Here is a 12,556-nt window from a genome sequence, read left to right on the forward strand (position 1 = left end):
AAGTTCGAGAATTTGAAAATGCATGTTGTCATTCAGTGCAACTCTACTGAAAAGGAAGATTAAGGTACCGTACAAATTATTTACCTGCAACTATTGGCACACTTTACTTTACTTTTCACGCTAAAATAAACAATATTTTCATTCATGTTTTCTCTTTACAGGGTCAGCAATGTGTTGTGATCGATGCTTCAGAGCTTAAAGATATTTATTCAGGACAAAATAACTTTGTAAACTTCTTAATAAATTGCCATTCTTAGGAATTTTTGTTAAATATTTACTTATTTTTTGTGGGCCATTCTGTCATATTTTAGGTCATATTTTGCCATTTTTAGGGCATAAATGCATGCATATTTTCAAAGTTTTTAGGTCATAGAAATCCGAGCCCTAATGATTATAATAATGACAATGTCAGCCAAACAGATTCATTCTTGTAAACCACTGTATACAACACCTATAATTGTAAGATGACATCTACCCTGCATTCAGATCATGAACTAGATTTCCAAATACTGTATATTTTCAACAGTGAAATGTTTCACACACACACACACACACACAAAATTTGACTTCACATACATGTTTAAGCGGCCCATCAAAAATTTGGTCGGTATATTCATTGCCTATACGAGGTCGTTTTGATGGAAGGTCTCCCATATATTTGAGCATAGCTGAGAATGCAAAGCAAGCTTCTTCTGCCAGTTCTTCTTTTGTCAGTAGCTTCTTCAGAAGGGGCTGTTTCAATGGCTCTCTAGAATGACGCCATAGCTCCTCTGGGTTACCACGCCGAGCTGATGTTAGTGTCAAGGCCTTGGACATCGTGCGTTTTGGTGGAGGTCTGTAATGATGGAGAAATATTCTTCAGTTAAGGATTAACTGTGATGTATCACATTTGATTCTCATTTGAATTGGTGTGAAACACCATGCAGCACCAAAGCTTTTTCTTCCCATTCATTTTGGACTTTCCATAATTTGTGGCTAGAACTACAGAAATTTAAATCCACAAGAAACTTTATTCCCGATGAGGTTACTGGATTTCTCAATTGACTTGATCCTTCCAGCCGCATTATGGTCCTGGGGTTGACTCAGCCTCTAACGGAAATGAGTACCAGGATTTTTTCTGGGAGCAAAGGGCAGCCAGTGCATAAGGCTGACAACCTCACCGCCATCTGTTAGCAGACTTTCTGGAAAACGTGGGAGCCTCGACATCTCACAATCCTATGGGCCTCCACGGCCTGTTACAGGGATAGCTTTACCTTCACCTTTTACATGTTTCTGTTACAATCACAGGTGCAGACAAATTAATACAAACAATTTATTTAATGGCGGCAGTATTTACCAAGGAATTCTACTCACCTGAAGTGATCCACTGCATATTCAGCCAACGTGTGTGGTTTTTCTCGAGCCTCTGTACCATTCACTTGTTGGGGATGGAGTTTACGTCCATGTTCAGCACTCTCCAGACTGAACAATGCCTATAAAGTTAATATATTATTCTAGAGTCAGTATAAAAAATATGTGTGAATGTGAGTCTTTGTGTGGCCTGAAGGTACAAAACTCCACAGAAAACTTTATTTTAAGAACAATATCCTTTTGCAGGTGAACACTGTTAGATCAGTAATATAAAGACAAGTAATAAATCCTTTAAAAGTGTGGTAAAGCTTAAATATTTTAAAATGATAGAAACAAACAGAAATTACATCACAAAGAAATTAAGAGCAGATTAAATTCAAGTAATTCAGTTGAGAATATTTTATCTTTCTGTCCTCTATCTAAAAATCTAAAGCATTAAATATAAAACTATAATTTTACCTATAAAGCAGGTATACAATTTAAAATGGTGGAAAACACTGATCTAATTCTGTTCTTCTCAATCCAGATTTAAGAGCTTCATTTACCAGGATATCCTGTGGAGGTTTACTGCATGCTGGCAGCACATAGACAGTCTCAGCAGGGAAGTCCCCTTTTTCACCTGTGCGCTCACAACGACCCACACACCAGCCTGAATTCATCACAGTCTCCCCTGTACTGTCATCTTCCAGCACAATCAGGTCCCCCTTCAGAAAGGTCAGAAATGATGAACCTTCACCTGTGAATCAAAGCCATATAATTTGTCTCCTGATGTTTTCATTCCCAGATGATCCTAAAGGGACCCCTTCCTTGTAGTTACAATTTATAAGTGTTCAATGAATCCAATTCACAATCCTAACCCTGCATCTAGTCACCAACACATGACAATATATGACTTGTGAAGGGTTTGTAACAAAGCAGTTATGCCAATTTCAAGGTACTCTCCAAGTACTCATATTCACCTGGAAAGTCTCAGGAAAATAATGAATAACCTCAGACAGGACAAACTGGATATTTCCCAAATTCCAAGCATAAGCATTATTATTCCACCAACTTATTTACTTGTAAATATATAGGCTGAACAATCAGCTATATAATTTATTTAATAATTACGCCCTCACACTTTGGACAATAAATTTGGGAAAAAAGTAGTGTATTACACCAATAAAAATGACAGCCTCGGTGTTTTTGTTAGTATGTTACGCACATACAAACAGCAGAAGATAACTTCAGAAATTTTTATCCCATATCCATTTTAGATATAACATTACCTTCTAAATATATATATTTTAACAATACTTTTTTATATACAACATTTACAAATGACAAGCGCTTTTAAACTCTTGTCCAGCAGCTATTTCTCTTAGGGTCACAATAGAGCCAGGAATGGAATTCTTAACATTTTGTGTCTGGCAGTTGTACCAATAATAGTACCCGATTAAGCAGGGTCACCAGAGACCTTACCAGGAAAATCAGGACTTAAAAATTGTTACAAAAACTAATTAATATATAATAATATAAGCTAAATGCTTCTAATATTTCTTCTCTAACTTACGTCACTGTGATGCTTTGCTTGCAACTTTGGATGCAATCCCTTCTGGCATGGACATCATGTTTTGAAATCACTGAGTTATTTTACATGTATCATCAAGATACTGGGCAAAGGAATCATGAACATCCCATCTAAATACAAGCTTTTACCATGTGGGTTAGCAAATCATTCACACTGAATAACTGGTTCATCACTTAGCACTGTCCTCACAAGATGGATATGCCAAGTAGAACTATAAGCAAAGTTTAACATTTTAAACAAAATAAAACTAGGAATATTACTGTTGACAGAATGATACCTGAATTAGTGAATGGTTGATATTCAAATTAATGTGAAGATGAGGAAGTGCTGAAATTGTTAAGATTCTGAATATTCATTCTATAGTAACACCAGTGAAGAAGTCGTAGTTCCAGTTTGACCACAACAGCATAGAGGGCAACAGATAGCATGTGGTGTTGCAAAGCAAATCCACCATCAGAGAAAATGACTGGAAAGAAGATATTGTTAAAGTAAACAAGCCAAACCTTCAGGTTTGCCAAGAACAAATTCAAACTTAAATGTCTGTCAAAAATAGTTTTTTTGCTTCATATGTTCTTCAACAATCATATATTTGTTCTCTGAGACCTAAATCTGTTTATGCACAATGGAAGTGAGCCACTGTACAAGTGATAAAGTTTGTTTTTTCCCCGTGATCATACAAGTTTCTTGTGTGAACACTACTGCTACTAGATCACTAGAGAGAATAACCAATTATGAGAACAATTTATGCAAAATCAGTTTTATCTAGGGACTTATTTTTGGTTACTGTTATGTTACACAAAAAATAACAACGCCCATGTACTTAGGCATCTATCTAGGTCACGAACCAAGTCATGCACAAAATAAAACCAATTTTACATCTGTATAAGATCATGAGTATCACACTACACTTAAATCCTTAAGGTGTCACATGATTTTCCATTTCTGCCATGTGCTACTTAATCATATCCTTATTGGCAGAAAACTTTCAGCATCTGGCATCATCATCATTAGGATATCTTATTCTACAAGCTGGTCAAATGTGTAGTCTTCAGTCATCCCAAGCACATACAAAACGAGTCACCGAAAAAATAAGAATCATATGCATAGCTCAACTGCTTACAAAAACACACAACCAGTAACTCATCCTGGACATTTATTTACAACATACTGCAAAATGACTGTGTGCAAACCTGGTGCTTTGTAATCTTGCAATGCAATGACAAACTTGGACCGCTTCTTCAGTCCCTCCAAGAAGTAGACAACCAAATCACGAATGTCTTCTGCATTGGGACTTTGAAAAGTGAACTCCTCACCACGTACTGTAGAGAGCGTGAAGGTCTGTGAGAACACTTTGTTGGTCCTGTAAACATGAAACCAATCATGCTGTTATGAAAATGTGACAAAGTTAACAATATTTGAGAATTACTGTAACAAATAAAAATAACTTACGGATGTGGACTGTATCCATCTCATGTTAGGGGTCAGAAATAGGTAATGTGGTAATGAATATAGGATTTGAGGGTCTCACAGTGGAGTTTATTATCATTTCTACAATCTGGAATACGCCTGGTCCAGATCTATATACACTGGTAAAGGCACCACACTGGATCAGTGTCAATTTCTCTTTTGTCAAAAATATTTCTCTCTGGTGAACGCTTTGCTGGGGAAAGAATATTATCAGACAAATGACAGTTAATACTCAACTGCAGACACTCTCATTTGAAATAAAACATATGTACAGTATTGTGCAGCTAAATAGGAAAGAAGTTTCGAAGATCTTCGAAAGAAAAACTGAACAAGAGGAAGACTGCAGCTTTTCAGTAAGGGAAAGTGTTTACAATGCACTGAAAAAGATGTGTCACCTCTGTAGACAGAATACTATTCAGAAACTGTGAAGTCCAAGGATTCAGGGAAGAAAAAGTAAAACCGTGATCTGGTGTGGAGTACAATGGCACAATGGGAGGTGCAGGCAGAGTTTATTCTAATATAAGAGACTATCTAGTGACCAAGAATTCCCACCGCGGTTGCCTGGGTTCGATCCCGGGTCTGGTTAAGTGAGATTTGTGGTGGACAAAGTGGCACTGGGGCAGGTTTTCTTCGAGTACTTTGGTTTCCCCTGCCAATTTTCATTCCACCAATTGCTCCACAATCATCCTCACCTATCATCTTGGGCTTGTACAATAGGCTAGAAGTGGCCGCAATAAGGGACTCAGTCCCACCCCACAAGCAATAAAAAAATAGTGACCAAGAAGAGGAGGAAAATATGTTGCCAAAAATACTTTTCCACCTCTTTGTTCAAATAATTTGGAATTCCAATGTCCTCTAGTCTAAGAATGATGGACTGAAAAAAAAAAAACCTGTAATTCAGGATAGTACTGGCAGAACCCCTGATTCAGGAACACTACTCCAGTCATGGGAATTCAAAGCTGGGAGGTCCCGAGACTGAACCCAACCCTCTCAGGTTGAGAGAATTCAAAGAAAGATCAACACTCTAGTGTGCAGTATGCTACTCCCAAGATGCCACAGGAAAATGTAAACAGAAGATGGAGCACTACTGCAACAACTGTTGATGGAGGATTCTGTGTGATGCCATGCTTCAAAGTGTACCAGGCATGATGAAACTTATAAAAAGTAAACTGTGAAGGGGTTAAGTAATTCAGTGTCCCAAGTAATGTGGAAATGAACTCATGTACTTACTTCTGACTGGCCACTGTGGTAATTTCAGGGAAAGACAACTCTAAGAGAACCTGCTCCTGATCATCAACCACATACACCCCAGTCCAGTTAACTGCAATAATTACATCATTTTTTGGCAAGTCTGGACCTGGAACAAGCATGTAATATTACACCACATAAAACCTATAAATTATAATGTTCATCACAATCATTATACTCATGACAAAAATGTTAAATTCCTCCACTTTAATTTTTTAAGGCTTACTATAATGATCGGGGGTATGCAGTAGTGTAGTTGGTTGAGGCAATATGCTACAAGCCAGATGGTCACAGGTTCCATTCCCAATTAGGTTACTGAATTTTTTTAATTTATCTTATCCTTCCAGCCGCACTATGGCCCTGAGGTCGACTCAGCCTCTAACAGAAATGGGTACCAGGAAACATCCTGGGGGGTAATGGACAGCCAGTGCATACAGCTGGCAACATAACCACCACCTGTGAGCCAACTGTCTAGAAAATGTAGAAGCCTCAACATCTAACAACCCTATGGGACTTCACAGCCTGTTACAGGGAGAGCTTTATCTTTACCTTACTACAGTGATTACATCTTGATTTCAGAAGACATTTGGAATGTAAGTGATATTATTATGCTACACCACTTTGATATCTTACATAGAACTACTAATATATGATCAGTTTTGTGCAGCTAACAAGCAAATGTAAATTACACCTCCACATTGCTACCAGTGTTAGCAGAGCTCTTACCAGAATTCCTGTAAGCTTCATAGAACCTGGAGAAGAGAAGAGGCCACTTGAATTTGGCATAACCAACGACATCTTCTTTCACTCTCAGAGCTGGAACTTTCTCTTTCAAATAATAACTCTGTCAAAAACATTTTTGAACAGAAAATAAGCAAACACAAAATATAACAAATATATGAACTGAACATAAGAACTTAACTTCCTCAAATAACAAATACAATATGAAACAATACTTATTTTTAAGACAGTGTTATTTCACTTGAGAACCAAAAATAAATAAAACAAACACTGTCCTTCCATAGAAATTACTAGTGCATGAAAATTAAAAGTGAAGTGTTCATTAAGCAAGATAAGCTTATTTTATATTTAAGGTCCAGCATTTACATCTCATGCATGGAAAACTTTATCCTGAATGGCAGGGAAATGTTAATAAAGGAAATGGTGAATTATATCTCCCTTCTATTTAACAGATATTAAAGTTACATTAGTCTTATAAGAGAATAAGCACATGTGCTTATTCTCTTATAAATGGTCTCATATGCCACTTTCAGCATACATGCTAATGAATGCCTAAGGTCACTGCAATGTATTCGTGTTACTGAGTTTATCCTTAGGACATATATATGAAGGCAAATAAAAAATTTAAGGTAATTTCACTATTAGATGTGATGAACTACTCATAGAATAGTTGGGTATAGCTTGAAAATTACTGTCATCTGTGACATTCCAAAGGAATGTGCTGCCTCCATCTTTTGTACACTCATCTACCCGAATCTGGGAGCAGAAAGTTTCTCTGAAACATCAAGGCAGTAATTTTTAATGTGAAATTTCAAATCTCACCTAGGCATATCTTGTTTGCCTGAGTAAATTTTCAATGTATTTTTTCGAAAAGACCCATAGTTTTCGGATTCCATCAGAATAAAATGTTTTTGGACGGATCTTGATCTATTCCATGACTAACGCTATTTCATGTACAATTTCATCAATGGTGATTCTTCAGTATTCCCACTACATCTACTTTTTAACCTCAACACATCAGAGAATCAATGGTTCTCCAGAAAGTGCATCAACATTGTCGGTCTTCTTTTGAATTCTTCCCTCCGTATGTAAACTTTCCTTTGACTTATATAGTTACTGTGATACTCAACTGTCATTCTTCTGTACATTTCGCTACTTTTCACACTTTCTAACCATACAAAATATATAAGAAGAAATCATCACTCCTCTTTAATGCATTCTAAGGAAAAGCCATGCTAAATGTGTTAGTGTTATCATTGTTCAAAGGACAATGAAAAGAATATGGGTGGAAATGAGGAAACCTTCATGTTATTTACATCTATCACCTCTTTATGTGCTGCCAACAACACTTTTGAGGGAAAGTAAATGCCTTTAATTCTTCACTTTTCCTCATATTTAAATAACAGTAGTAGTAGTGGTGGTGGTGGTGGTGGTGGTGGTGGCGGTGGTAGTAGTAGTAGTAGTAGTAGTAGTCATAGTAGTAGTGGTAGTAGCAGCAGAAGTAATAATAGTAATAGCAGTAGTAGTGTACATCATATACTTTACTTATCTCAAGAGGGCCTGCCTACAGTTCACAAGTTACTTCAATGCAGATGAAGAATAAGAACTTCATTTCAAATGCCACATGCAAAAATAAATCAGATCATAAATAGACCACCTTCTGTTGCACAGATATACTACCTTCTTATACGCCTGCACAACTAACTGGCCCCAGCGATCTATAGCCTTATCAGCACTAGTGAGGCAGTAGTCAGGGATATAACTAGGCAGTAGATTGTATAGACGATCCACGTTCAGGTCTGAGCAATATTCTATATAGTACTGCTGAGCAGCAATCATGGCCAGATCCTCCTCCTGCAAACAGAATTCATGTGAGTACTGACATAACTATTGGTATGTGACTATATTACAAAAGAGAACTAGGAATAAACAAAACTGGTTAAAAAAAGAAGAATGGTACAAGTGACTATAATTGTTCTGCGCAGAATAAGAAAGTTCATTTGGATTTGCTCGTTTATCAGTTATGTTCCATATATCTGCTCCATAGATCAGGGAAATAATAATGGACCTTTTCATGGTTACAAATCTGGAATTAGGAATACGGTAAATAAGTGGTGATCACTATCTAATTTCTAAACTAATCAACCAAGGATCAGAAGAGTTGAGAAGCTGATGATGGTATATGATAAGATGCTAACCCAACCAATTGCTTAACTAATGATCCCAGTAAAAGTTCTTCCTTGTGTAATTAATACTAATTAGCCTCTTTCATTCTTATTAGTTCTTCCATTGATCTGAACTATTGCAAAATCATACAGCTGTTTTGAAAGTCCTTTATTTTAATAGTCTTATATAAGTTTTCTCTTCATTTTCAATAAACGAAACATTTACAACTGACAATATTTTTTAATAACTTCCCAAATTGCAATTATGATGCAATGGGAAAAGGTAAAGTTGTCCCTGTGCTTAACTAATTAAGCACTATGCCATGAAGGTATATGGGGGAGTAGATGTATGTGGATATCCATATTTTCTTGACCTCAGCACTAGTTGGAGGTGAGTGGTCAACTTCACACCTCATATGATGTAATGGTAAGGTTCAATTAACTCCAGTGATCCAGATGATTGCACTACGAAGCAACGTTTCTTGGACAATCAGAAGAGGAGTATGAAGCAAAGTACAATTTAGTTGGAGAGGCAAACAATGGACTTTCTCTACAAGGCAAATTATTCTGATATAAAAATCCCTAGTCCTCCCAGTTAGGGGTTATGCACAGGGTTTATGAGACAACACTTATAAAATATCATATGTGGTTTTCAGAATACACTTTGCACCATCAATCTGAAGAATGGAAATACAACACCCAATGAACCAACCCTAAGAAAATGTGAAGGATCTGATTAATGGTTACATGGGAATTACTTTACTAATTTGGTATATAAATCCTATGCAAAGATAGCTATTAGACATTTAGGCAATGTGACAGGAAAAGCTTTATACAAGAATGGCATGGCTTCCTAAATGTCCTGGTTATTTACTCTTCAAAATTCAATCCAAAACAGGACAGTTCAATTTGACAACTATAATTTATTTAGAGATTATGTTAAAGCATCTGAAGGGGAACTCTAAAGCAAATTATAGAATATAATGAGTACAAAAGTTTTCCTCAACATCCAACTGAAGTGATAAAAAGCCTTTTATGAGGACATGGCTATCCCTATTGATAAAAGAGTAATATGAACCTTTAAAATAGAAAAACAGAGACCCTGGTGTATATCATTAAGTCTTTTTTTTAATATTCTACATTAATATAATTTTAATGTAAGTTAAAAACCAATGTTAAAGTAAGCTCAGCGATCATCTTTGAGATGAGAAAGTTCTATTGACACAAGCAGAAGAATAGTTATTCAGTAATTAAATCACTTAACAATTACACATGACTTTGAATGCACCAAGAAACCCAGAAGTAATGGCCTTCATGGCAAATATGAAGTAAGATCACGAACAATAGTAAATAAAATTAGCAAAGGACAGGCAGCATACTTAAAGTGTCTGGAGTATGACGTACCGTATGCCTATAATAAAGATACTGTTAATATACTGTATAAATTTGAACATTTGTGTGACTCTATGAAGTGACTAAAATATTCCATGCATTAGAGTTCTTCATCTGAAGAAAATTGTTGACTAAAGCAGCTCCATCATTCAGTGGCAAACCCTACATCATACAATTACATGAAATGTTTCCCTCAAATTTTAAGATAAAACACCCATGTTTTTTGTATTACATGTGATCCATAAGAGAAAAAGACTGTAAGATACAATGTGTTAAACCAAGTAAAAGTAAGTAAGTAAAGGTTTCCTTGTAACAGGCTGTGGAGGCCCATGGGGTTGTGAGATGTTGAGGCTCCCACATTTTCTAGACAGTAGGCTCACAGATGGCGGTGAGGTTGTCAGCCTTATGCATCAGCCGCCCTTTACCCTCAGGAATATTCCTGGTACTAATTTCTGTCAGAGGCTAAGTCGACCCCAGGGCCATAGTGAGACTGGAAGGATTAGGTAAACTGAAAATATCCACCTCATCAGGATTCGATCCCATGACCTTCTGGCTTGTAGCATAATGCCTCAACCAACTACACTACCACGTGTTAAATCAAACACAGATGACTAGTGAACAGTTTAAAATCACCCAAAGACAGCATGTGGCAAAAAAAGAAAACTGATTATTGAATATTATTTCATTACATAAGTCAGGCTGAAAGCGTGTAACAGTTCTAAGTTTTCAGAAGAATGAGTTATAAACCGAGAAATTAAAACTTATGGAAAAGCTTAATCTCTTAACATGTACTGCACAAACATAGAAGTTTCTATTTCATGAACTGTTCCAGTCTGTACATTATTCATTCTGCCCAGTTATGATAAAATGTGTTCATGGTACCTTGTCACAACGGTACTCCCCAAACTTCACACCTCTCACCACCTGCTGATAGATTAGGTTAGTTGCAACAGGGTCCTCTGTGGGTTCATGCCATGGTGCAAAGATCTCCTTACGGAAGAACAGTCTCCATGGAGCATTCCGTTCTTGAGCACCTTGTTCCTTTGCATATTGTTCACATTGTGAAATGGCATCCATTACATGGTCGCCACCACTGCCCAGAGATGATACCTATGTTACAGAAAAATAAAATGATTATCTGAATACAAGCTATTAAAACCTAGGTAAAGAATGAGTGCTCTAGCTATCATACCATACAGGATAGTCTTTGAAAGAAAACACTTCTTCAGGTTAAGCAAGTATAACAAAAATTACAAATTCCTTGCAAGTAAACTGTCATCATAAGCCATAACTTCAACATAACAGTAACATTTTAATTTTAAAATACCTTGTCAAAAAGAGCAATGTACAAAGAGAAACCAAATTGGTCCTTAAGTCCAATTTTGTCTGACAACTGATTGCATAATTCCCTAGCTGTTGTTGCTGAATCTGCAAGTAAAGTCTTGGTATTTCCATCCATAAATGTGATGGGTAACATGATGGGCTTCTTTGATTTTGTAGCCTGAAATTAAAATAATTGAACATTTTATTTTAAGTTTCTCTCAATTTAACATATATATACCATAAACAACACTCCAGAATTATTCTGCAATATTCAAATATGCTTATTTTCTATTTAGAACAAGAACTATACTGCACTTTAAACCAAACTATAGTTTAGTATTCAGTAACTTAGTTTAGGATTATACAGAGTGGGGCACAGAAACTTCCTTTTTGTGAAGACGCATTGTGAAGGGAGGGGAGGTCACAGAAAAGTGGGGATAGGCTCAGCAAACGCAGCAGTCACGGAAGTTTCTGTCTAATACACCTCAGTAGGAAACATGAGGTGGACGAGTGAACAGCGAGCGTTTGCTGTCGAAGCCTATTTTGTGAACAACCATTCCTACATGGCAGTGCAGCGTGCGTTCTGTACTCACTTTGGAATTAGGCCCAGAGGTCCAGTTCCCGACCAGAAATCCAATGGTTTATGGGTCGAGAACTTTGGGACAACCGGGAGTGTGATGAAAAAATCATCAGGATGACAACGGACTGTTATGACACCAGAAAATATGGAGGTAGTTTGACAGTCGATTTTGAGATCTCCAAGACGCTCTGCTTGCAAACATGCAGTCGCCCTAGACATATCCAATCGTTCAATGCGCTGAATTCTTCACGAACATCTTCATTTCCATCCCTATAAGATGCTGTTGTGCAAGAATTGTCACCACGTAATTTCCAGAACTGAATAACGGTGCGCGAAACGTTATTGGAAACTTTACCCACTGACAAACTTGTTTTCTTTAGTAATGAGACACATTTTCACCTATCCGGATATGTCAACAAGCAGAATATGTACTATTGGAGTGGTAACAATCCCAGAGAGCTCCATGAGAGGCCACTTCACAGTGATAAGTGACAGTATGGTGTGCATTGTCGATAGTTGGAGTTATTGGCCCTTATTTTTTCGAAGAAGACAATCATGCAGTTACTTTCATTTCACAGCAGTATGTGGATATGATTAAAAACTTTTTCGAACCAGCTCTTGAAGAACTGCATCTAGGAAATGTCTGGTTCCAACAGGATGGTGCCACGGCCCACAGAGCCCAAGCTTCGATGACAGTTTTGAGGGCAAAGTTCCCCGGAC

The 12,556-nt window shown here is 37.0% G+C and overlaps 1 protein-coding gene across 1 annotated transcript in view; it reads right to left on the bottom strand.

Moving 5' to 3' along the window:
* Positions 1-12,556, bottom strand: part of LOC111868553 (myosin-VIIa) — a 109,994-nt gene that overhangs the window by 24,926 nt on the left and 72,512 nt on the right. Inside the window, exons 24-32 of the mRNA XM_023859298.2 lie at positions 11,261-11,434; positions 10,816-11,043; positions 8,057-8,230; positions 6,362-6,479; positions 5,618-5,744; positions 4,111-4,280; positions 1,896-2,086; positions 1,354-1,472; positions 577-835 (exon numbers count right to left, since the gene is read on the bottom strand). Coding sequence (XP_023715066.1) covers positions 577-835; positions 1,354-1,472; positions 1,896-2,086; positions 4,111-4,280; positions 5,618-5,744; positions 6,362-6,479; positions 8,057-8,230; positions 10,816-11,043; positions 11,261-11,434 — 1,560 coding nt within the window. The remainder of the gene's footprint in view (positions 1-576; positions 836-1,353; positions 1,473-1,895; positions 2,087-4,110; positions 4,281-5,617; positions 5,745-6,361; positions 6,480-8,056; positions 8,231-10,815; positions 11,044-11,260; positions 11,435-12,556) is intronic.

Source organism: Cryptotermes secundus, unplaced genomic scaffold (genome assembly GCF_002891405.2).
Source record: "Cryptotermes secundus unplaced genomic scaffold, Csec_1.0 scaffold330, whole genome shotgun sequence".
In the NCBI taxonomy this organism is placed as follows: domain Eukaryota; kingdom Metazoa; phylum Arthropoda; class Insecta; order Blattodea; family Kalotermitidae; genus Cryptotermes; species Cryptotermes secundus.